This window comes from Tympanuchus pallidicinctus, unplaced genomic scaffold, assembly GCF_026119805.1.
Source record: "Tympanuchus pallidicinctus isolate F22 unplaced genomic scaffold, pur_lepc_1.0 scaffold39, whole genome shotgun sequence".
Classification (NCBI taxonomy): domain Eukaryota; kingdom Metazoa; phylum Chordata; class Aves; order Galliformes; family Phasianidae; genus Tympanuchus; species Tympanuchus pallidicinctus.
In genome coordinates, this window is record NW_026294757.1 from 1068109 (window position 1) to 1092654 (window position 24546).

The following is a 24546-nucleotide window of genomic DNA, read 5'->3' on the forward strand; positions in this document are numbered from 1 at the left end:
CGCAGTGCCGGGGGAGGGGAGCCGGGGAGAGGCGAGGGCGCCGTGGCTGCTCCGCAGCCAGCAGGGCGCTGTGCGAACGCTTGCTCTCTTACAAATGCTTTATTTTTTAACTATTTTTGCTTATTCTCGATGATCCGTCTTTCAGTATTGGAAAGATCAGCGTGTACACAGAATAAAAGCCAAACCTTTTAACCTCGAGGGGAGGAGCGTAGGCTGAGATTAAAAGAAAAACGGTTCTTTTCTACGTGTTCGTTCCGTAAATCCGCGCCTGGGGGTGGAATCGCGCTCGCGGTTCGCACGCGTCCCCGGGCGGCGGCGCTGCCGGCAGGGGGCGCTTTCCGCCATGCTCGATTTTCCCGCGCGAATGACGTCACCGTGACGTCGCGCCAACTCGGCGCGCCATTGGTCGTTTCCCGCGCCCCGTCTGCTCCTCCCGGAAGGGAACCGCGGGGCGGGGGGCTCAACCCCCGGGAACCCCCCCCACCGCCCCCCCCTCATCGCAGCCCCCCGGTGCGGCGGTGCAGCGCTCCCCCGGGGGTGTCTGTCTGTCTGTGTGGGGGGGGGGGGCACCCCGCGGACCCCGGTACCGGGAAGGGGTGGGGACCCCCCAAAGCCCCCCTGCGGCACCTGGGCGCGATGGGCGCGGCGGCGCTCTGCGGGGTAGGTGGGCACCGGGTGAGGCGGGGGGTTGTGGGGGGGGGGGGGGGGCGATGAGAACCGCGCACTCTCCTCCGTTCGCACCCCCCTCCCCCCCCCCGCGCCGCAGCACCAGCCGTGCCCCGGCGCCGACCAATGAGCGCGCGCGTTGTTGGCAGGTGCCCCGTGTTTTTGTTTGGGGTTGAAGTTGAGGCCGTAGGAGCTCGGCTCACACCGGGCCCCGGCCGGGCCCCCTCTCCAGCCCCCTCCCTTCCCCCGCACACCCCTCGCCATGCGTAGGGAGATGAACGGCGTCACCAAGAGCCGCTTCGAGGTGAGGCCGCGGCCTCGGCCCGGGGGGCTGCGGGGCCCGGGGGGGGGGGGCGGGAGACGGCGCGGGCCGGGGGGAGCGGAGCTGCCTGGGGAGGGGGGAGGGGTCCGGTGGTGAGGGGGGGCAGGGGGTTCCGTTCCCTCCCCCGCAGCCCCGAAGGGACCCGGCGGGCTGCAGCCCGGTGCGGCCTTCCGTGGTGCGGTGTGACGGCTGCGGGGGGGGCGGTGCGGGGCTGCGCTGCGGGGACGGATCCCGTCCGCTGCGGTGGGAGCGCTGTGGGTTTATTTGATTTCTGTTGTTATTCTGGTTTTAATTTTGGTTGGGGGTGGCTGTGGGCCGGAGCTGCGTTGTCCCCTTCCTTTGGTCACAAACGCTCATAAAATAAGAGGCGTTGTTTACCCAGCGCCCCTCCCGCACGGCTCGCTAAGCGAGATGCTCGGATGGTGATGGGGGGGTTGGGGAGGGGCTGTGCTGACAGCCGTCACCCAAAAGCTGCCCGCGGGCCTTGCCCATCTCAGCTGTGTTGAGAGCAGTGAGGTTTGTGTGCACTGACAGCCCTGACCCCCCCCCCCCCAACCCCCACGTGTCCAAATCTGCCCTGGGGAGAGCTGAGAGCTCCTCACCTTTAAACGAATCCTTTGTGCTGCGGATGTTTGGGGCCGAAGGGCTGAAACGTTCCCCCCTTTGGTCAGAAGGGTGCACAGCTGGAGTTGGTGGCACCTTCCAGACAACAACGCCGTGCTGCTTCCAGAGCTCTGTTTGTTGACAAAGAGCCGCTGTTTCATGTGATGTGGGGACAGTGAGGGACAATGGAGCAGAAATCTGCTGAGCGAGGCGCTGCTGGGGGGGGGGGGGGCCCTAATCGGTTCTTATTGGAGTCACAGAGGGGGTGGTGGGCGATGGGCTGAGCGCCTTTTGCTGCGAGGTGTGCGTGGATTCTGTGTGCCCAACTCGAGTGGGGGGGTGGTATTAAAGGAGAGCAGGAGCTGTGAAGTGCCCAGCACAGCCTGTCCTGAACCCGTGGACAACAAAGAGAAAATAATCCAACAAAGCAAACAAAAAGGCGAGCTTCGCCCAGGTTGACTCCTAATTTTCAGTGGCATTGGTTTAATCTGGAGCAGATCGTGATCTGGATTTCACGTGGGGTTTTCTGTGCTTCCCAAAGCACAACAGATGAGAGGGGAGAGGACAGAAGGGGAGCTGCTTTGAGCTGCTCCAGCCCCATCGCTTCTTGCACCTGTTCTGACCGCACACACCTGCCTGGGATGCACAGAACTCAGGCACTCAGACCTTCCCCTCCCCTCCAGTGCTCAGCCCCCCCCCAGTGCTGTTTTCAGAGCAGAGCAGCTGTTTCCCACTGCTGTCATGGCCCAGACCCAGGAGCAGTGCTGGGTACCAGGCCCGGGGCTGGCAGTGTGAGCAGCGCTGCCCTGCGATGCGCTGAGCCACGTCGTCAACCCGGAGTAATTACAGCTGTTTTATTTCCAGGCTGTGAGCAATACGTGTAAGTCTCCACTACATCCTCAAACAAAAGCAAAACAAAACACACGCACACAAAAAAAAACCCAGCAGCAGCCGTCCTGGCTTCCTGCGGGAGCCTTCGAAACCTCCAATTAACTGCAGCCGAATTGGGCTGCGGAGCATTTATGGGGCAGTTTGTGCCGTGGAAAAAAGAAAAGCTGTGGGAGGGAGTGAGAGCCGTGCAGATTCCATCCTTGGGACAGATGCATCCTCAGCTGGGATTCAGGATGCTGACTTTGGGAGGACTCTGACCGGGCTGGCGCAGCTCCTGGGGCTCGATTGACTTCAGGGCTGCCGTGGGACGAGGTAAGCTGTGAGCAGGATGGGAAGCTCAAAATGCTCCAGAACCGAATTGCCTCTTGGTAATGAGTCCTGTCTGCATTCAGGGTGATGTCAGTTTTCCTAATCCCGTTCTGGAGTGCAGGGCTCCCATCTCCACGTGCTTCCCGTGTTTCCGTTTTGGGGCTCTTTGTTTGCTGTGCTCCAGGCTGGGCTTTGTGGCAGCGCTGGGGCTGTGTGAGCAGAGGGGCGCAGCAGGAGCAGGGTTTGTAACTGGGCATCGCGCAGCCTCTGCTTGCTGGGAGGGAGGGAATGGATCAGAACCCATCGTGTCTGATATGTGGCAGAAGAGAAGAGAAAGCCCTGCTGAGTGAAGGCAGTGTGGGGCTCGGGGGTCAGAGCAGCTTTCCTACAGCAGGGAGGGGGCGGTGGGGAGGGCGGTCGGTGCCCAACGTTGGGGTGGAGGTGTGGAAGCTGAGCGTTTCCCTGCTCTCCTGTTTGCTGTCCCCATTGTGTTTGGTGTTGCCTCGTGCCCCCACTCCTGAAGGCAGCAGAGAAGTAAGCAGAGTTCCTGCAGATCCATCTGCAGAGCGGTGGTTGAACAGTGGAGATGAGGAGCGGTTGAACATAACTTGTGTTACGTTGTGGCACTAGTTGGGCAGCTGAGCTGCAAACACCCGGGGAGGGCTGGGGGGGTCTGGGGGCTGCAGGAGGGTCGGGTGCAGCTCAGCTGCTCGGTGCTTCCCTCTGCGCTATGGGGCTGGTGATGTTTGGGGAGCAGCGCGTTGAGAAACGAGCTGCCTTCTCTTTATCAGCAGGGAAACCAACCTGGGCTGCTTTTCATTTGCATCCTTTTGTTCAGTGGGGTTGGGGCGGGTTTCGGCCTCCCGGTGCTTTGTGCCCTGCCGTAATTAGGGAGAGCTTTACGAGCCGTGTGGATTAAATGAGCGCTGCTCGACCTCGCCGTGTCACCTGCAGGAGCTGCCTGTGTCGCAAGTGCGGGCTGTTTGTTCCCAGCTGGGATCGTTGGGCAAGAGAGGGGGGAGAATCACAGAGTCATTAAGGTCAGAAAAAACCCCTCAGACCCCCCGGCCAACCCTGGTCCGTCCCACTGTGCCCAAGCGCCACGTCCCCACGTGCTGGGACACCTCTGGGCACGGTGACTCCCCACCACGCTGCTCTTAGGATGCTCAGCCTGACCTCCCAGCGCAGCCTTGTGCCGCAGTTGGCTTTGGTTGTGCCTTGCAGCCTGCCTAACAGGCACAGGGCCAGCCTGCGTGTCGCCATGCCTTGTGCTGCTTTAGATACCAGTCTTAATTGGGGCCCGGGCTGTAATGCCTAATTACTGTTTTCACTGCCGGATCGCCTTGCCCGGGATTGCACCTGAGTCACTGCGTTGGGAAAGCCGATGCGACGCGCAGCAGGGCCGGTCCCAGCTGGGCCACCCCGCACCCATTGCAGTGGGTGAGGACGTATCCGTGGGGTCTGTGCCCATAGCACTGTCACCATCATCGCGGTGGCACTCGGAGCTGGATGTGAAGCTGGCACAGCAGTGCTCACACACAACTGGAGGCCGTGGGAAGAGGCAGCAGTGCTTCAATCAGATCTGTGTGATAGGCAGCGAAACGCCCTGCGGCCCAAATGCTGGGGGCTTTTAATGGAGCTCTGAAACAGCACCAAAACACTGGGTTGAATAAAAAGCACAACGTAACGGGTGCTCAGAATTGCATTTGGTGGCAGCACGGATGGCCCCTGTGGTTCCCATTGGGTTCCCTGTGTGGTTTGTGTGAGGCACTGCGTGCCTCTGCAGGGCATGGGGGAGAGCTGTGCCGTTCTGGGCTGCTCCATCTCAGTGCCCCGTGATCCCACTGCTGGCCTGGCTCCTTCTGACTTTGCTATGGATGCAGCCCGTGATTGGGCTGAAGGAAGGGAGCTCCTCACCCCATCCCTCCATACAGAGCTGCTCCAAGGCAGACGAAGCAGGGATCTGATGGTGTACGTTGGGCACATCACACACACAGCTATTTTTAGGGATATTAAGCCCATAATCAGCCTGGCCGGTCAGGAGCTGATTCTCTTCTCCTCTCCCTGCTTAGTCACACCGGGGTCAGTGGTGCCACAGAGATGCACGCAGCAGCAGTGGGGCTCGGTGGCATCCCTGCACAGCCCTCACTTATGGCTGCAGGGAGCCCCTGTGTGCACAGACAGCTGCTGCTCTGCGGGGACGTTCCCTGCTCCCACCGTGGCTCTGTGCATCTCTGCTGGGAGCAGAGCTGAGCCCGTGCCCAAAACGCACTGGGGTGCAGCGCAGCCAGGGCTGAATCCACGCTGATGTTTCTGATTCTTCCGTTTCAGGGCGGCAAAAGGTTCCATCTGAGCTGGGGAGGTGGATCTGTGACACATCTCCATGAGGGCTGGGTGGGGATGTAAGAGGCAAAGCATGCAGCTGTGCTTGTAATCCCTAATTTATAATGGCAACTGTCGGCCCTCCACCTTTCCTTGCTTAAAAACAAATTCCAGAATGTGTTATTTACCCTCTAATGACTGCAGCCCACTTTTTGATTACTCAGTTTCCCGTGGCTGGAAGCAGTTGCACAGGGTTGGGACAGGGGGTGCCGAGCATCTCAGCTGCCTACTACACATCTCCCCTTCAACTTCCCCCACAGAGGGTCTGCGTTGGGTGCAGTGTTCCGTGCAGTGCTGGTCCCTCCTGGGAGCCTGATGACGTGCACAGGGTTTCCCTTGAGCACTCTGGTTGGGCTGTCCCAGCAGCTCCCTCCCTGCAGCGGGTTTTGTTGCCATAAGGAAAACGTATGGCCAACCTGCTGTTGTTCTTTCTCGTTACAGATGTTCTCAAACAATGATGAAGCTGTGATCAACAAGAAGCTTCCCAAAGAGCTGCTGCTGCGGTAAGAGCCTCCCTGGATCAGTGCTCTGTGCTGTCAGTGGGAGGCACCAGCCGGGCTGAGGTCCTGGCAGAGCTGCAAGCAAAGAGAAGCAAAGAGAGCACGGTGTGCTCCAGCACTTCATGCTGAGTGTTGATTTGCTGGGTGCCTGTTCTGTGGATGGGAGAGGCGTAGGGCTGAACAGGTTCCTTAATGAAAGTGGAGGGAGAGAGCAGCGTGGCACTCGGACCCAGCAGGGAGGGAGGGGAGTGGGATGGGGAGCAGATGTGGTTGGGATGGGGACAGAAGAGCAGCGTCACGGGGAGCACTGGGAGTCAGTGGGGTGAGGAGGTGGGGGCCTGGGGGTGGTTTGGTGTCCCCGTGTCACTGCTGTGCCACAGGTGGCACCTGGGCAGTAGGAGGAGGTGGAGTTCATAAACGTTAAGGTTCATACGTGATGGTTTTGAGAGCTGGAATCCACTGTTAGCATACTGTGCAAATTAATCAGCGTGGATTGACAGTGCGGCCTTTGAAAGAGAAACTTGGATGCGTTTATCTGCAGGAATCTCCTGTAAATGTGTCACTGTCTGTGAGACAAAGACGTGTGTGTCTGAGCAGCACTACAGCGTGGTGCCTTGTTCCCCAATTTGTTCATTCTGCAGATGGCATCGACGCCTCGTGTATGTGGTTGCAAAGGAAGAAAGCTGTGCTTGAGCAAAATAAAGAGGGGGTGGATGTGAAAGAGGGGAACAGTGGCCTTTGTCCCAGCCTGAGCTCCAGAAATGTGTGGCTCCAGCAGTGGCTCCCTGCCTGGGAGCTGGGCTGGCTGTGGGAGGGCTGTGGGGGGCTGCAGGACCTCGCCAGCCCCTCCCTGGACCCCTCAGGTCCTGCCTGGGTTGAGGTTGGGGTAGGAGCTCCTGCTCCCGGCTGGGGTCTCTCCCAGCTCCCTGCTGCTAGAGAGTTGCTGACCCTCAGCTGGCTGCAGTGGGAAAGTGAGGAGTGCCAGGCAATCCCCGATGGATGAAGGGGCTGAAAGTGTTCTGACTGCATCGCGCTGTGGATGTGCTGCCAGAGCCAGGCTGGGAGGCGTAGCCCCATCCTCACCGTGCTGAGCTGCCTCACCATGAAATACTTCACCTGATCGGCACCAGAGCTGTCTGAGCCCCAGCTGGGAGCACTCAGCGCTCCCCTCCCCTCCCCATCCGATGCTGGAGCTGCCTTGGGATGATCCAGGAGGAATTCTGCTGTCCCTCTCACTGAGAGCACCCAGAGCTGCTCAGCAGAGTGCCGTTCAGGCTCCCTTCCACCCCCAGAGCCGCTCACCAGCTTGGCTTTTCTTGAGCTGAGCTCAGGTGAACACAAAGGTTCCCTTTGCTCTGTTGCACCCCATGCAGGTCGCTCATCCCACGCCGTGTGAAGGAGGGCTGCAGTTCAGCGGCTGCCGAGCCCCACGGCAGCTCCTTGGTGGGCTTTGGGGTTTTGCCCAGCTGCGTCCCTGCTGCGCTCCCAGGAGCTCGGCGCTGTGCTGCGGGACGGAGCCGTGCTGCTGCTCTCCTGGGGCTCTGCCAATGGCTGAGGCTGGACTGACCAAAGTGCAGAGCGGAGCCACGGCCGCTGCTGAGAGCAGTGTGTGAGGCTGGGTGTGCTGAGTCACTGCTCCGCTCGTGAGCCAACGTCAGAGCAGTGCAGAAAACACAGAGGAATGCTCCGTGAGCTTTGGGAGGCAGAAGTCCCCAGGCTCTGTCCGTGAGCACAAGGCTCGGAGGGGAAGGGGGGCGAGCAGGAGGGCAGAGGGGTGCGAATCCCTGAGATGAGGAGCAGGCAGAAAGGTTTGGCTCCCCAAAAGGAGCCCCGGGCCCTGGTGGAGCTCCCAGGTGTTGCACTGGGAAGCCGTGCGGTGCTGTGCTGGCATCCCCTGTGCTGGGCGTAGGCTGGGAAGGGAGGAGCAGGAAGCAGGAAGGAGTTGGGCCAGGACCCAAAGCGCTGACAGGAGGATGAGGGGGTTATTAATAGCCTGGGATTTCCGTGGAGAAAGTGATTTTTATGGAAGTGCAGAAATGGAGCCCCGTTGTTGGCTTAGCTGCTGGTCCCGTGGACTTGGGGTGGCTCTTTGTGTTCCTCTGGTGGGAATCTGGGGTAAAAGTAGGAATTTTCCCTCGCTTCTCTCATTTCCCTCAGCTTTCCTTGTATTGTTGTGCACTGACGTTGTGCTGAATGCACCCCCAGTGGGCACACAAATAGCATTTGATCCAAGGGAGGGCTGGGTGAGCAGTCCAGGTTTTTGGGGCGGCGGGGCATTGCTCGTTCTCAGAGCTGCCCTTGGATGCTGTGTTATCAGGCAATTCCTGCTCGCTCCAACCCCTTTTATGTTGTTTTTTTCTCACACGTTCTGCCTCGTAAATGCAGGTAACACAAAGATCTCTTTTCCATTGCAGGATTTTCTCTTTCCTGGATGTGGTCACTCTGTGTCGCTGTGCTCAGGTCTCCCGGGTAAGAACCTCCTGCTGCAGGGCCCCCCCAGCACCACACAGGGCTTTGTGGGGAGCTTTGCACACTGACTGCTCCAACTGCTGCCTTGTAAAGTGGTGCAGAGCTGCAGCACCGTCACGCAGTGAGATGCATTGCAATTTGCACCCACTGATAAGTGCCCTTTCCTCTGGAGCTGCTGGGCTTCCTTTTGGCAATAACCAGACCTTAAAACAAACACAGGTTTATAATGCAGGGAGTCCATGGGCTCTCACAGTTCTCTCTGGCTTGCACAAGAGCTGCTGTTGTGCTGGAGGTGCAGCCCGGCGCTCACAGTGGGTGTGCTGTAAAAATACGCCTATGCACAAACATTGCTGCACTCTTTCTTAATGCTGGCCGTGATGAGATTCAGCTGTTTGCTTTGCTGATGTAATTGCAACTTTGAACGTGGCACCGTGCTGAAAACCTTGGTTGATAAAGAGTAAAATAACTGATTGCTGGTAGTGGGCAGGATGGAGGGGGGGGGGGGGCCACCCTGGAGCTGTGGGTGCCTGAGGCCTGGGCACCTGGCCTGGTGGAGGCAGTCAGCCCATGGCAGGATGGGGGGCTTCAACCCAACCCAGCTGGTGGTTCCGTGAGCTCTGAGATCCCATCCAATTCCCTGGGCTGTGAGGTCCCACACACCGTGCTCACAGTGAGCACGGACCGAGCTGTTCTCATTGGCTCTAATTGTTGTGTTGCCATCTGAGGCAGAACGGTTGTTTCTGAAAGGAACAAGCTGTAACTGGGTCCCCCCTGTCGGGTTGTTGGTATTTTTCATATTAACCAGACATTTACATTTTTTCCTCCAATAAAGGCATGGAATGTTCTGGCCCTGGATGGCAGTAACTGGCAGCGAATTGACCTGTTTGATTTCCAGAGGGATATTGAGGTATAATTAAGTGACATACAAACCCATTTTTCTTGTTGAAATGTAATTACAGCCTAGCACGGATTAATGCTCCCAGCACAGCCCTTCCTGCCTTCCCCGGAGACAGAAATCATTAATTTCAGTTCGTGGCCCCAGGGAGTCGTTATGGGCTCACAACCCATTCAGCTTTTGAAAATGGATGGGATTCCATATCTGTATCAAAGCATAAAGGATGGCAATAGGAGGGACGTTGTGAAGGCAGAGGTGGAGCAGCTGGGAGAGCTGTGCTGCTCCTGGAGCATGGCCTGCACATCTTCCCTGTCTCCAGTACCCAAACCTGCAGTCCTGGGGGGGCTGCCTGGGCTCAGAGCCCTTCCCCATCGATGCAGCATTAGGAATCCTCCTTGCTGCTGTTCTGATCTGTTGGATGTGGTCTCGTTGGCACCGACAGGATGAGGTGCTGAGGAGCAGTGGGTGCTGTTGTCACGTTGTTTAAACGGTGAAGTTGCATTTATAGGGATAAAAGACCCCAACACAGCACCAAAACCCCTCAATTCTTCCTGGAACGTTTCTGTTCCCTTGAAAACCTTTTAGAGAAGGGAGGTAAGGAGTGTCTCGTTCTGACTCTGTGCAGAGTGGTGTCAGGTGGATGGGAACAGCAGTGTGGGGGAGCGGGGAGGTGCAGATGGTGTTTGTGGAGGAAGGAGTTAAAGCAGTCTGTGCAGGGCTGGGCTCAGCCCCTCAGTGCTGCAGGAAGCACACGCTGTGATTGCTGCTCCTGATAACTGATCCTCCTCTCCCAAGTGCCCTGCGCCTTCTGCCCTATGGAAGCGCTGCATCCCACAGCCAGAGCTGCCCTCTCCAGGGGGCAGAGGGGGAGTGCTCACCTTCTGGGAGCTGTGAACGTCTCCACCACCACCCTGTGTCAGATGTGTTCCTCCACGAGCACCAAATTCCCCTTTTAAGACAAAGCACTGCCATGCGTGGCACGGAACCTCGAGGCACCTGCTGGGCTTAATGGTGGCCTAAATTATGTTTGCTCTGAAGCTGTGTCACTCCGACCTCTGGCACAAACTCCACCTGTAGTCAGACTTACTCAGATCCTCCTGTTGAAGGGTAGGAACTCATAGGCTTGCTAGGGGAGCTGCTCGTCCTGTTTCAGTCCTTCCCAGAGCCATAGGGCAGACTCAGCCCCACGCCGCCCCAGCTGTGCCCCAGCTGTTCCCAGAGCCCCAGATGTTCCCCAGCTGTGCCCCCAGCTGTTGCACATCCCATAGAGGTGGGCACCAGCTGTTCTGACACACAGCTGCAGCGGAGCTGCTGTCCCACTTCCGGCTGTGCACGTTGGGCCTGGTGGTGGATTATTGATTGATTGCCTGGTTGGAAAAAGATTTTAGGAAAACATCTTCAGTGCTGCAGGGCTCCTCGGTGCCTCCCAGCGCTTGGGGAATGGAGAGGGGGGTCCTGCTGCGTGGGGAGCAGCCGCAGGATAAAGCAGGGGACAGCAGCTGGGATTGCTGCACGCTGTGCCAATGTTCTCTCAGGCTTTCCCTGCTCAGCCCACCTGCGGCCTGCCTGCAGGTTGTCCCCATGGAGCTTTGTTCTCCAAGTGCCATTTTAGCCAGAATAACAAACTGCTGAGCGCACACAGCTCTCCATTGGTGCTGCAGGTCTTTGGGACGTTAACGTGGCTCCTTCTGTCCTCACCAGGGCCGAGTGGTGGAGAACATCTCGAAGAGGTGCGGGGGGTTCCTGAGGAAGCTGAGCCTGCGTGGCTGCCAGGGAGTCGGGGACAACGCACTGAGGTAGAGCCATGGCACAGAGGGGCCCTGCAGCCCATGGGGGTGGGTTTGGGGGGCAGCAGAGCAAGGATCCTCAGCTCTGTGTCCGACATAAAGCAGCTCAAAGCAGCGATGTCTGCATTTCTCAGCGATCATCTCACCTTTGCACTGTGATGTTGCCCTCAGGGCCGAATGACAAAGAGTGGGAGATCCCAGGGCGAGTGATGGCCAACACAAATGATCTATTTCATTCTGTCTTTATTTCTTTTACTTGAGCCCATCCGGTTGAGTTGTAGCTGCTGCACTCACGAAACGCAGCAGAACACTGGGAAACCCATTGGCTGACAAGAGCTGTGTTTTGCCTTTCCTTTCCTAAAGGACCTTTGCACAAAACTGCAGGAATATCGAAGTGCTGAACCTGAACGGCTGCACCAAAATCACAGATGCGTGAGTGCCAGCTCCTCTCTATTCCTCCCTTCTCCCTTTCCATGCTGTGCGTCACAAGGAGAGTGCGGGGCTCGGGGTAAACCCAGCACGCTGCTGTTCTCTCTTCTCCTCCAGCACGTGCACCAGCCTCAGTAAGTTCTGCTCCAAACTCCGGCACCTGGACCTGGCGTCCTGCACCTCCATCACCAACCTGTCCCTGAAGGCACTCAGGTAGGAGGACACGGCCGACCTGACCCGAAAGTGCTGGGATGGGAGGGCAGAGGGGACTGATGGTGGCACTGCGTGGTGCTGCAGAGGAGCTGGGAGCTGAGTTCAGAGTTCAGATCCCTGCAGGGCTTTGGGGATTCCAGCTGGCCCTATGGGTCCTGGTGGTCGTTAGCAGAAGCATTACGTTGCATTCAGGACGTGGAGGTGAACCCAAAAAGTCACCCTGCCTTTCTTAAAAGCTCCTCCTGTGTTTCCAGCTGGCTCCTGCTCTGTCAGGGTGCTGCTGAGTGTTTACATAGCTGGGAGGTGAACGTGTGACTGTTTGTCTTTCTGAACTGCTTAGGAGACACAGCACTGCCCAATCTGCTGCGTGGCGTGGCCGAGTGGTCTGGGAAAGGAAGGGAAAGGCAGACATTGGTGGGAGGTGTTGGGAGGCACAAAACTCCCAAAGGGAACAACGGGGGCTGAGGTGTCACCAGAAGAGTTTCAACTGATATCCCAGCAATCAAACACAAGAAAACAGCATTACAGGGGACATAATCTGAGGATTAGTCTGGACACCAAAAGGAAAGGCAGATTTGAAAGGATAACTGAACAGTTAAATTATCTTTGTAGCTGCATGAAAATACTTGGAACCTCCCTTGGGGGTCTTCATTTGCATCCCTAATTTCACGTGGGCAGGTTTGTGCTGCAGAAGTCCACCTGGATGGGAGCTGCTGGTGGAAATCAGCCCAGCGTTGGGTTTTGGCTGAGGGTGTGTTGAGGTGCAGGATGCACCCGGGCTGTGCTGTCCTTGTGCAGGAACCAGGAGGTGTCTGAATGGGGGGCAGCATTCAGGGCTGGCCCTGCTGCTCCCTGCTCAGAGCTCCTGCTGCTGCCCCTGTGGGCTCTGACCGTTGATAGAGGGGCCCCATTGCTGTGGGGTGCAGGTGCCACTCAGAAATGGGGTTTTCCTGGATTCCTGACTTGAAGGATTTCCTTCTAACACAAAGCCAAAAGCTTCCAGCCTTCTCCTCTCACCTCTCCAGCGAGGGCTGCCCGTTGCTGGAGCAGCTCAACATCTCCTGGTGTGACCAAGTGACCAAGGATGGCGTCCAGGCATTGGTGAGGGGCTGCGGGGGCCTCAAAGCGCTGTCCCTGAAGGGCTGCACACAGGTATGGGGCAATGGGACCAGGGATGACGGCTGGCTGGTCCCTGCTGGGCTGGCTGTGGGTGGCAGGGGTGGCTGCTGCTCCCTTGGGGTGCCTGAGCGCCCTGCCAGCGCCTGCAGCTGCCTCTTGGTTTGCTCTGTGTCACATCTCAAATCTCAGCCTTGGGAAGGGAGAGCAGCAGTGACCACAGCTGAAAGCTGTCCCAGAGCTGCGGGCAGCTGGGGCTGGGGTTACCTGCTGGGTAGACCTGGCAGCCAAACTGCTCCTGGTGCCCAGGCTCTGTGTTTTGCATTTATTTTTCTCTTGGGGTGTGCATTCCTCAAGTGTGAGTCACTGCCATTTCCATCTGCTGCCTATAGATAAACTGCTGTAGGTACAAAAAGCGCATTTCTCCATGCAAGGACGCCGAGTCCTGAAGGGTGGCCATGATAAGGGCAGCACTGACACGTGGTGTGTGCAGGGAGACACTCGTGTGTCACACAAATGGCCGTGAGGACTGGAGCTGGTGGCATCCCAGCCTGTTTGGAGGGCTGAGGTCGGAGGAACAGCTTGAGTTTCTCATCATTTACAGAGCCACGAGTAATATTGATGGCAATACATCCTCGCAATCAATTGCTTTGCCATCTGTTCTTATGGATTTAAGAATAGCAAGCTTTTTTTTTTTTTTTTTTTAATCATCCTAAGGAACCCTGGGTGTGTTTGTGCTCCTCAAACTGAAATAATGCTCTCTATCTTTCTGAGAGCTCCCCTGTTGCCATATAGAGGTGGTGTCACTTGTGGCCTCGGTTGGCAGAGCGCAGCCCTCATTCCTGGGGCTGGTTTGTGACCCCACTGCTGGCTTTGTTCCTGCCATGTGTGTGCCTGGGTCTGCCTCCCCCTCAGGCTGGGCTGTGGGTCTTTGCACTCCATTCCTGCAGCAGTGGAAGCGGCGCTGTGCTCCTCCCATGCAGTGCACTGCCCTCCTCCCACACAGCCACCCCATCCCCGCGTTTCCTTGTCCCCAAATCTTTCTTTGGAGCACTGCTTCAAGCATTGCAGCGTTGCTTCACTCTCTGATTTTTCTCCCCAGCTCGAGGACGAAGCCCTCAAATACATCGGTGCAAACTGTCCTGAGTTGGTGACGTTAAACCTCCAGACGTGCTTAGTAAGTACCACACCGTGCTCCCAGCACGTGGCCGTGGTGCACACAGCTGTGCACTGCCAGGCCTTTTAAAAAGAGCTGATTTGAAACAGCTTTTCTGGGAGTGCTCCTCAGCCCCAGGTGCAGCGCTGGGTTTGGTGGAAGCGTTGTTCTCCTTGCCCTGCCTGCAGGGCTGCTGAGCTCCTGTGCTGCAAGCATTCTTTCCACGGGGTTGGAATGCTGGCGGTGCTCAGCCAGTCGTGCACTGCTCCAAGAGCAGCAGTTCCCCTGCAGGATTCCAGAGCAAATGTCTGTTTGCACCCAAAAGGTGTTTGGGGTGGGCTGTGTGCACGCTGTGTGCCTGCTGCAGGCAGAGCAGGGCAGCAGCCCCGGGCTGCAGGGCTGACTGCAGTTTGAGAAGCACAGCGTGGCATCAGTTACTTTCCTGGTTGGAAACCCAAGAGGGAAACACGCAGCGCGGCGCAGCTCCACTCCTCTGTTATTCCTTGTGATGGTGTTGTTGTTTTTCTTGTAGCAAATAACAGATGATGGTCTCATTACAATATGCAGAGGATGCCACAAGCTGCAATCGCTGTGCGCCTCGGGCTGCTGCAACATTACAGATGCCATCCTGAACGCCCTGGGACAGAACTGCCCGAGGCTCAGGTAAGGCCTTGGTGCAGAGCTGAGGGCTGCGTGGGGCTGCTCAGAGCTGGGGCTGCTGCTGGAGCTGCTCCTGGTTGCACCAAGCTCTGCTTTCTCAATCAGAGCAGTGGGAGGAGAGCTCCGTGCCGTGGTGGTGCGCTGCAGCAGTCTCTCTTTAAACCTTTGCATGTCTGCTCTGTAATATATTTTTTTTAATGCAAAACAGTTGAGGTCAGGTCAGTTCTGTGCTGAGAACACATTGAAACACCACTGTTTCCTCCTGGTGTGATGATGGCAGGCTTCTCACTCTTCTCACTGGGACTTTCTGGCAGATGGAGTTGGCGCTGAAGGAGCTCCCAGCTCCGCAGCCTCTTGCTTTCTGCTAAAACCTTTTTATCAGGGCAGGTTCCTCCTGGAGGACTTTGCTGTAATTCGGTTCTGTTCCTCCACGCCCCTGTTTCTGTATGTGGGGGTATTTCTGTGCATTCAGGTGCTGTGGGTGGGTGCTCTGAAGGCAGATCTCCTCCACACTCACTCTCCATTCATTCTGTGCAGAATATTAGAAGTCGCCAGGTGCTCCCAGCTGACAGACGTGGGCTTCACGACTCTGGCCAGGGTGAGTGCTCCTTCATGGGGGTGAAAGCTTTGCTTCCTATGTGACCCCCTCTCTGAACCCAGCTTTGTGTGGTGTGGGTGGGAGGCAGCATCCTGTGGGGTGTCCCACACACCTCACAGCCACCGAAGGGCAACGTTGGATGCATCACCATGACCAAATGTTCGTTGTTCAGGGTTGAACTGTGTGCTCCACGTGACCAACCCTGCGTTTCACCTCCTTTTCTTTCTATGAATTAACAAAAACTCATTGAAATGAGTGACATCTGTTGGATTTCTTCTCATGGCGTTCATTGAGAAGCAGCAAACTTTCTTTTCTCTCCTGCTATTCCGTGGGGAAGAACCTCTGTTCCTGCTGAGGGCTTTCTGTGCTGCAGGTGTTTGGTTTTGCTGCCTGAACTTTGCACTCACTCGCTGTGTTTGCTCCTCTGTTTGTTCCCAGAACTGCCACGAGCTTGAAAAAATGGACCTGGAGGAGTGTGTCCAGGTAGGAGCTGCTGCTCTGCGGTCACACTGCTGCTTCCTCACTTATTGCACAATGGCAGCAGTGCAGAAAGGTGGTGAAAAAGCAGCAGGTTGTGTCCAGATGAAGCTTCCCTTTGAATCCTGGGCAAAAAGATGGTACAGAATCTGGATGAGGAAACGCTGCCTTTGTAGTTGAGTTCTTTGTATTTCGTATGACTTAATGCTGCCGTGCCCCTCCTGGTGGAAGGGATCTGAACACCTCCTGCACCCAGACACAGACATTTCAGACACTATGGAGGGGTTTGGGGGCTGCAAACTGGGCACCTGTTTGCCATTGTTCCTTGGTAGGGATGGGCAAAAGGTCCTCGTGCAAAGCACACAGCACGAAGAGGCCCTGTTCTTTTTGCAGATAACAGACAGCACGTTAATCCAGCTCTCCATACATTGTCCACGGCTCCAGGTTCTGGTGAGTAGAGTGACACTCGTAGTGTTTTCTTCCTCCAAATGAGGGATTTCATGCACTGCCTGTGGGAATTTGTCTCTTTGACTTCGTGGACACGTCATGAAGAACTCAGCTGAGCATCTGACCCTTAGGAACCCGTTGTCCCTCTGCTGCTGCTGGCAGTAGTTGGCCTCCAGGCACCCACAGCTGCCAGGCAGCGAGTCCTGGGATGCTGGGTGCTCCTGGTAGGGTTTTCCCCACCTGTTCAATAGGAGCTGTCCCTAAGATGGCTCTCAGTCCGTCTGGAGGAACAGAGCCCTTCTCACCTCGAACACAGCTGGGCACCTGAGGGCTGCAGAGCTCACGGGCTCCGGAGAGCAGTGCTGCTTCTCTTGGGCTGTGTTTCTGGGAGTTGAGTCTGTCTCCATCTCCGTTCCCCCCCCCTCCATGAGCTTTGCCTCCTTGCCATCGTGGAGGAGGGCGCAGGGTGCAGTCTGTGGGCTCTCCCCCTCAGCTGTGCCCCCGCAGAGCTCCGGGCTGATGCCATTTCCAGCTCAAGCCCTGCTTCCTTTCCCAGCACCTTTAGGACGCAGCCCCCAGAAGTGCACAAAGCAGGTGACGTTCTATTTCTGCAGGTGTTTAGAGCCCTGGCTATGATGTGCAAGGCCACAGAGGTTTTACAAAGCTGGTTTCTTTGATAGCAGAGGTATTTATCCCATTCCTTGCAGTAAGTGCCTGCCGCCCTCTCTCCTGGGTCTCTCCTCTCACCGCCTCTCCGCTCCCTCCAGCCACACGAATTCCCCCTCGCAGGCGCTGCTGCGGCTCCTGGAGCTTTGCTGCGGCTCCGGCGCACAGAACGAGCCCAGATCTGTGCCAAACACCCACGTGTGCCTACAGAGCACCGGCCGGCTTCTCTCTCATCCCCAGTGCCCCCAGCAGAGCGTTGGCCGCCCCTTGCCGGGGGCTCACAGCCTCTGTTTGGGTGCAGAGTTTGTCCCACTGCGAGCTGATCACGGACGACGGCATTCGCCACCTGGGGAACGGCGCCTGCGCCCACGACCGCCTGGAGGTGATCGAGTTGGACAACTGCCCCCTGATCACCGACGCTTCCCTGGAGCACCTGAAGAGCTGCCACAGCCTGGAGAGGATAGAGCTGTACGACTGCCAGCAGATCACGCGGGCGGGGATCAAGAGACTCAGGGTAAGAGCGCGAGGCTGGAGCTGGGAGGCTTCTGGGGGGAAGAGAAGGGCTGTGGCAGCGGATTCGCGTTCAGAGCTCCCCGTTCCTGGGGCGGAATGCAGGGGCGGTGCTGGTTCTGTAAAGTATCCTGAGAGCCATCGCCTGTAAAATGCATGGCAGTCCTGTGTTCAGAACGTGGGATGAGCCCTAACTCTTCAGGAAGCGTGATTGGAGAAAGAAATCACTGGGTCGTTAAGGTTGGAAAAGATCCCTGAGACCCCCACGTCCAACCCACCCCCTCCGTGCCACGAACCGCAGCCCTCAGAGCCACATCCCCACGGTGCTGGAGCTCCCCCTGGGACAGTGACCCCCCTAATACTCCCCAGGCAGTCTGTGCTGGTGTCTGACTGCTCTTTGGGGAAGAAATCGTTCCTAAAGTCCAACCTGACCCTCCCTGGTGCAACGTGAGGCCATCTGCTCTCATTCTACACCTCTTGCTCTGCCCACTCAGTGGTAGCAGGAGGCAGAGGGGACTCAGTGCGCAGTGTCATTCCGTGAGCTCACCCTGGCACTGCTTCTGCACACCAGGGCTGTGTGTCAGCAGCCAGCAGCGCAGCGCAGCAGCCCTCCATGCTCCGTGCTGTGACCCTCAGACAGCAGCGATGAACCGAAACCACCCAGCTCTGCTGTGCAGGAGGTCACCTGCTGCTGCTGCCGCCCTGCTGCTGCCCCTCCACGTGCTGTGCTTCTCTTCCAGACCCATTTACCCAACATCAAAGTCCACGCTTACTTCGCGCCGGTGACACCGCCTCCATCGGTCGGGGGCAGCCGACAGCGCTTCTGCAGATGTTGCATCATCCTATGACACTGGAAGCAGCCATCCCTGCAAACTGAGTATTTAATTACACCTCTGGAGCGACGGTGGACAGCTGTACCTTCGAGGAGGGCGATGCGGCGTCGTTTGCAAGGGGCAGCCAGCGGGCAGCGGCGCCGGCCCCTGGAGCCACCCATACACATCCATATTCACACCCCACCTGTTCCAGCAGACGGATGAACTCTGCGGTCTGGGGCTGGAGCTCTTGGCTTTTCTGTAGGTGGATTGGTATAATTCTGAACCATTCCTGCTGGGCATGCTCAGACGAAGTCATTGCGGTGAGGAGGGGAGATGTTTGCAAACCCAAAACGACTGTTGCTGCTGTAGAGGTTAGAAAGTAATGGCGACCCTTGGAAACAGGGAGAGAAAGGGACGTGCTTTATCCCTGCATCCGTTGTCCAGGTGGAAAAAAAAAAAGCAAAGGAACAAACTGAACAAACTGACAGCCCCACGTTGTGTGTCTGCTTCTGAGCGAGGGGTGGAGGAGCAGCAGTGAGAGATGGGAGCCCTGCTGCTGCCATCCCTGCTGACCCCCTGGGCCCCCCATCGCAGGTTCGTCTGCTGCTCCTGCGTCCCGTGGCTCAGAGGCTCCGGAGGTGTTGTGCTGTAGCTCTGGATCTGCACCGTCAGGCTCTGGTTTTGCCCTTCCCGCGCCCCACTTTTTGGTTTTTGGTTGGTTTTTGTTGTTGTTGTTTCTTCCCGTTTGTCACTTGGTAACTTTGAGATTTACCAAATCAAAAGAAGTTTAGGGAAAGCCATTTAAATTTAAAGAAAATCCTCATTTTTTTTTTTAAACCGCTGGCAGCCTGAGCCTGCAATGAGCTGATGGAAAAAGTGATTGGAATCCCAGGTTTTCTCCCGGTGATGAGGCCGTAACTCTTTGCTATAGGGGACAAGCTATAGCCTCTGCTCCAGCGCTGCTTCTGCTGTCCTTTCCCTCCGCTCCCTCATCCCCTTCCCACGAGGAAAATAAACACGGAACCTTTTTGCTGATTGTCCTGGTCCAGAGCTCCTGCCTCCCTGTGTCCGTGGAGCAGGAGCAGCAGCAGGGCCGGCCACAGCTTGTCGCCCATCGCCGTCCCGTTGTGCAGCAGCGCTGGGCAGTTGTGCTGCGTTGCCCACAGGTAAGTGCTGCCCTGGAAGAACCAGCTGGAGGCAGAGAGGCTGCGCTGCGCTCCAGCAGCAGTGGGGGTCGTGCTGGGAGCAGCGGTGGCGCCGGTGCTTGGGGTGAGGGGCAGAACGCAGGGGTGCCGTGGGGCAGAGCACGGCCAGAGCAGAGCGGGGTGGTGGGGATGAGCTGAGCGGTCCGGCACGGCGCTGTTCCCGCTGCCTGCGCCCCGGGTTGGAAGGGAGAGGGCGCATTTATGTGATGGATCCCAGCTGAGAGGAGCGGGTCCGGTAAGCAGCTGAGCTGCCCGCAGCCCTGGGAGCGGTGCTTCACCTCCCTGCTGCCTGTGCGGCCCCAGGGATTGCAGCTTTTGGCCGCGGTTTGCCCTGAGGACGGAGCCACCCCAAGGGCTGCACAGCAGCTGTGTCCCCTTCCCCTCCAACTCGGATTCCCCGACCCGTCGGTGTAGTTTAACGTCTCTCAGATGCGCTGACTGGTGGGAGGAAATCACACGTTCGCTGTGTTTAAAAGGATACTGTCAATTCCTTTCCTCTAGATGGCTTTTAATGCATTCTATTTATTCAAATCCGTGGATTCTCTCTCCTCGGTGAGCATGCTCCTGTACTTCACCTGCACAACTCCTTTCTCCAGTTTTCAGGGTGGCAGATGACGGCTGAGGGGTCCCACCAGCGATGGGTGCTGGTTTGCACAGCTCTGGCAGAGCACTCGGCTCATGCTGAGGCATAAGAGAGCCAAAACTGATCTGTGAGCCAGGGCGTAGCTGACAGACTGATTTCTTTTGACAGGTTTGAGTTTAAGAGAGAACTCAGAGCATAGAACCCAAAGCTTTGTTTGTTTTCAAACAGGGTAACAGCGTAAGGTAGCTCAAACTACTTGACAGTGTCCTTTTAAGTCAATTATCCGTCTCTAAATGGACTCTTCCTTATGTTTGTATTTATAAATAAATACCAATAAAGACCATTTTCCAAGCCTTGTCTTACTAGAGGAACATCCTTACAAAGCAGAAAAGCCTGCGTGCAGTGGCAGCTTGCCCTCAGATCTGCAGCGAGCTGAGGGGTGGAACTGGAGCCCAGCTTTGAGGGAACAGCTCTCACTGTTCTGAAAGGTCTGCGTTTTGTTCTCAGCTCTTCTCTGCCATCTCCCCCCTGCTTCCCAGCCCCATCTCACAGGGCAGACCCAGCCCAGAGCTGGGGATCCGCAGTTCATCCCCAGTCCGTCCCCAGCTTCAGAAACCCCAGAGAAGAGAACAAACAGGTGGGAGTTATTTCTGGATGTGCTTTATTGAGTCCTTGTGGATGGAAAGCACTCTGTACACAAGGCGCCCACTGTTCACTTCTTGGTCTCTTCTTCCTTGGAGAGGGTCTTGATGATTTCCTCCTTCTTGGCTTGCAGGCGTTCCTCGCGGCGCTTCCGAGCCTCCTTGGTTTTGGACCTGCGAGCCTCAGCCTGGTCACTGCAAGAAGAGTTTGTGAATGCCTGGGGATCGTTGCAGACAGCCAAGAGAAAGCCTTCCCTGCTGGCCCTGCTCTCCTTGCCCCACTGTTCTGCCCTGCCAGCTGCTGAGCCGAGCAGGCCGTGCTCCACGTGCAGCTCCCTGCTCTGCTGGGTGCAGCACAAAGCTGCTCCTGCCCCGCAGCACTGGGAGCCTTGAGAACCAATGACTCACGCCTCTCCTTATCAATCATTTACTATGGCTGCACCACTGGGTCAGTTTATAGCAGGATGAGCAATTCTGCTCTGCCATGCACGCAGCTCTGCCAGGATTACGTACGTCTCTGCTTCCAGCCAGCCCTACCCAGCTTTGTTTTGATTCCAGGGCTCTGGGTAGAGCCACCCCAAATATCTGTGTGCGCTTCCCTAAAAACAACTGCTTCCCCAGCCTGCAAAATGGAAGTGTGACAGTGAGGCAACACTTACGCCAAGAGCTTCTTGCGAGCTTTGTCTGCCTTGAGCTTGTGGATGTGCTCCATCAGGATCCGCTTGTTCTTGAACACGTTACCCTTGACCTTCAGGTACAGGCTGTGGTACCTTAAGGAAGAGAATGGATCGTGAGTGCTGTGACAGCAGCTCACCCCAAAGCTCTGAAGCTGCTGCAGTGGCGCAGAGCAATGGGACTCTTTGTAGAAGTACAGGGGCTGCTCTGTGCTTTCTGGAGAGGATTTGTTCCCATCCCCAAGCTCTACACCAAGGAGCTGGCTGGGAAGCTGCACACAGCAAGAGACAGATGAGCACATGCACACATTGCCCACTGCCTGGCAGACTCACATATGGCGGTCGATCTTCTTGGACTCCCTGTATCTGCGGAGCAGGCGCCTGAGAATTCGCATCCTCCTCATCCAGGTCACCTTCTCTGGCATACGAGCGTTGGCTGTACCCTTTCTCTTACCTAGGATGAGAGAAAACATGGTAAGAAGGCAGCTTGGCTTCTGCTCACGTTCGATCCTTCTCGGATTGTTCCTACTTCAGGAACAGAATGATTGGAACTCTGGCACACATCTCCGTCCAGCACAAGGCTGTGGGTGCACAGCACGCAGGCGCTGCCTTCAGCGCTCACCGATGCCCATGTGCCTGCCCTTCCGACGGGCCAAGGTGTTCTTCCTGCATCGTGCCCGAGAGTGAACGGTCACAGGTTTGCGGATGATCAGACCATCCTTAATTAACTTCCTGATCTGCTGACCTGGAAGAAAAAAGCAAAACATACTCAGTATTTCATGTGAACGAGCAAAGAGAGACCGCGTTAAGCCAAGTGCGGGCTGTAACCTGGTTTGTGTAAGAAGGAAAACCCCCAGCCCCCCTCCTGCTGCTGCTGCTCTTTCCCCATCATCCCATATTTTCCTTACTAGTCACCCAGGAAAGCACCACACACTGACCCACATTGACCCACATGGCGATGGCATGGAGAACCCCAGAAGCGCTGGAGATGAACTCCAATCAGCTCCAAAACACAACGAACCACAGAATTAAAGGGGTCGGAGAGGACCTCCAGAAATCATCGAGTCCAACCCCTGCAAAGCAGCCCCATAACAGCACCGGTGGGTCTGCAATACCTCCAGAGGAGCAGAACCCACAGCGTCCCTGGGCAGCCGTCAAACAGCAGCTGCACCTCAGCCAACAACGATGCAAAACAAGCACAGAATCCCCTCCTCGCGGCCCCGTCCGCGCACACTCACGCGAGTTGGCGTTGGCGATCTCGTTGGTCTCGTTGGGATCCAGCCACACCTTCTTCTTCCCGCAGCACAGCACGCTGGAGGCCAGGCGCTTCTGCAGCCGTAGCATACTGCGGGCAGCGGGCGGGAGGCTCAGCGCAGCCCCGGCTCGGCCCCGCGTTGCCTCCCGTTGCGATGCAGCCGCCCCATTTCCCGTCCCCCGCCGCCATTTCGCCCCCCTTCCTCCTCCTCCTCCTCCTTCTCACCGCCATTTTCCCCCTTATCCCCGCGACGTGCGAAAGATGGGGCAGCACCGGGCGCACCCCGCACCTTGAGGCCGCCGAGCCCCGGCCCGTTCCCGCCCCCGTCCCCTCTCGCCGTTCCCGGCGGCGCACATCGCTCACCTCATGGCGGCGGCTGCGGCCGAGCCGGGCGGAAAGGACTGCGCACGTGGCCGCGCCCACCGCCAGCGCCGCGGGGAGAGGAACGTACCACTGCCCTACCGCCCCGAGCCAACGCGGTTCCGCAGCCTCACGGCGGATCGAAACGCGCCGAGAGAAACGCCGAGCTCCGGTCACGGGTGGGGATGGGGAAGGGAGCGCCGAGGCCGCGCTCGAGGCGTTGGGGAGGCGGACGCGCGTCACCCCGCACCCCCCCCCTCTGAGCTGAGTGGTACGGTCTGAACTGCGCATGTGCGGTGAGCCAGGCAGGGACGGCTGAGCGCATGCGCAGTGGGAATGGCCTGGGCGCATGCGCAGTGGCACGGCGTGGGCAGCACGAATGCGGAGTGGGCATGGCGGCTGCGGGGGGGCGGTGTCTGCATGAGGGGGGGAGGGGGTCTGGTGCGGGGCTGCGGCTGCGGGGCGGTGGCGGCGTTAGAAGGCTCGGGGGTCCCCTGAGGGCGGGGCGATATGAGGCCTGCTCTGATGCGAGACCCGTGGGAGGCCTGGGGTCACCGCGAGCCTGCGGCCAATGCGAGGCCTGGGGTCACCGTAAGGCCTGGCGTGGCTGCGAGGCCCGCGGACGGCCGGGCACCGGCTGCGTGCTGTGAGGAGCCGCCCAGCGCCGGGCGGCGCGTCCCCCTGCGGCCTCAAACACCCGAGGAGAGGCCTCCTGTTTCAGGGCTCCCCCGGCAGCGCGCTGCGCCTCCCTGCTTGGCTGCAGTTCCGCCCGGCGCAATCCTGCCTTACGCCAAACCCGCCCTCCTGCTGCAGCCCCTTCCCTCGCGGCTGCCGTTCCGCGCTCAGTCTGCGCTGCTGCCACGCGTGGCTCTGGCGGCCGAATGCAGGCGGCATATGGTGTGTGACAGGGAGCTGGTGGCGGCAGATTTTGGGTTCGTTTTGAGAGACAAACACGGATAAACACAGGCTTTTGCTGTTTAAAAACTGACTCATCATTTTCCGACAACAAAACCGTCAAAATCTGGAGGCTCCTGAGGCAGGAGAGCGGCTGCTGTTTCTTTACCTGCCCTGGAGCGGCGCCGGGATTTTGTCCATCTGTGCTTCTGTGAAGCCTGCAGCTGCAAATCAGTGCCCTGTAACGCTTTGGGGCCCTCGTTTGGGGTGGAGATGGTGAGGAGGCTTCAACCCCCATGGATCGTGTATCTCTGTAGAGCCTACACCTCTATGGATCCCATACCAACGGAGCCTATGCCTCTGTCACTCCCACCTCCCACCTGGGGGTGCATCCCTGAGCCCCACACAGCATCGTGGCTCTGAGGGCTCAGCTCTCACCCCACGCTTGGACCATTGCAGCACAGTGCTGGGGCCAGGCAGCTCCCGTTCCCATCTTCCCTCGCTGCAGCTCCAGCAGTGACACCGCGTTTGCATTTTGCTCCCACGCAGCTCTGGGATGAACGCAGCACTCATCCTCTGCCCCCACCACCTCCACGCCGTCCCCAGCACAGCCACCTCCAGCTCTCAGCTGATCCATTTCCCCCCCCCCACCAGGCGCTTCACCCCCGGCTCGAGGGGCTGCAGATGGGCCCCTGTTTGCGTTCAGGGCTGTGCCACCCATCCGGCTGCACAGGTGCCGTCGTCGGCACCTTACGGTGATGGATGGGGGTCTAAGAATGGAAAACGTGGCGTCAGCTGTTCCGGGCGCATTGTCTGGGAGCGCAGAGGGTGGGGGGCACCCCCAGGAATTCGGAACTTTCCAACAGCTGGTGGCTGCTGTGTGATCAGAAGGGGAGGTGTGGGAGCCACAGGGGGGACCCCACAGCGGGTGGGCTCTGGGAGGGGGGGGGGGGGGGCATGGATGGTTCAGCAGCCCCCCCACCCCCCTCTCCAGGGATGGTTTGGAAGCCGGGTTTGGCCCCA

General features: G+C 57.9%; 2 protein-coding genes across 7 annotated transcripts; one reads left to right on the forward strand and one right to left on the reverse strand.

The window, feature by feature from the left end:
* Positions 1-589: 589 nt before the first annotated feature.
* FBXL20 (F-box and leucine rich repeat protein 20) lies at positions 590-20050 on the forward strand. Of its 6 annotated transcripts, none has more exons than XM_052700086.1 (15): positions 590-660; positions 5615-5676; positions 8088-8142; positions 8975-9049; positions 10739-10833; positions 11188-11256; positions 11371-11466; positions 12456-12618; positions 13685-13759; positions 14271-14401; positions 14936-14996; positions 15435-15479; positions 15867-15923; positions 16888-17100; positions 17837-20050. In XM_052700086.1, exons 1-15 carry the CDS (start codon positions 637-639, stop codon positions 17942-17944), a joined length of 1329 nt encoding a protein of 442 aa, XP_052556046.1. In that variant the 5' UTR covers positions 590-636; the 3' UTR covers positions 17945-20050. The 6 variants fall into 6 exon arrangements, with proteins under 6 accessions (XP_052556046.1, XP_052556050.1, XP_052556049.1 ...); XM_052700090.1 differs by lacking the exons at positions 590-660; positions 17837-20050 and adding exons at positions 806-970; positions 16535-16605 and having other exon boundaries at positions 16888-16998; XM_052700085.1 differs by lacking the exon at positions 590-660 and adding an exon at positions 808-970.
* A 293-nt stretch (positions 20051-20343) lies between these two features.
* RPL19 (ribosomal protein L19) lies at positions 20344-22771 on the reverse strand. The gene is made up of 6 exons (XM_052700113.1): positions 22633-22771; positions 22253-22359; positions 21637-21759; positions 21348-21468; positions 21000-21110; positions 20344-20535 (listed from the first exon to the last, which is right to left on the reverse strand). Exons 1-6 carry the CDS (start codon positions 22635-22637, stop codon positions 20412-20414), a joined length of 591 nt encoding a protein of 196 aa, XP_052556073.1. The 5' UTR covers positions 22638-22771; the 3' UTR covers positions 20344-20411.
* Between the last annotated feature and the right edge of the window lie 1775 nt (positions 22772-24546).

What these genes read in the sequence shown, in the direction of transcription:
- FBXL20 (XM_052700085.1), top strand. Translation starts at nt 929, where the DNA reads ATGCGTAGGGAGATGAACGGCGTCACCAAGAGCCGCTTCGAG. An exon ending in GCTGTGCTCAGGTCTCCCGG is followed by an intron (nt 8,143 to 8,974) that starts GTAAGAACCTCC and finishes CCTCCAATAAAG; the next exon opens with GCATGGAATGTTCTGGCCCT. An exon ending in CTGTCCCTGAAGGCACTCAG is followed by an intron (nt 11,467 to 12,455) that starts GTAGGAGGACAC and finishes TCTAACACAAAG; the next exon opens with CCAAAAGCTTCCAGCCTTCT.
- RPL19 (XM_052700113.1), bottom strand. An exon ending in GGGCAGGCACATGGGCATCG is followed by an intron (nt 21,469 to 21,636) that starts GTGAGCGCTGAA and finishes CTCTCATCCTAG; the next exon opens with GTAAGAGAAAGGGTACAGCC. An exon ending in GCTCGCAAGAAGCTCTTGGC is followed by an intron (nt 20,536 to 20,999) that starts GTAAGTGTTGCC and finishes CTCTTCTTGCAG; the next exon opens with TGACCAGGCTGAGGCTCGCA.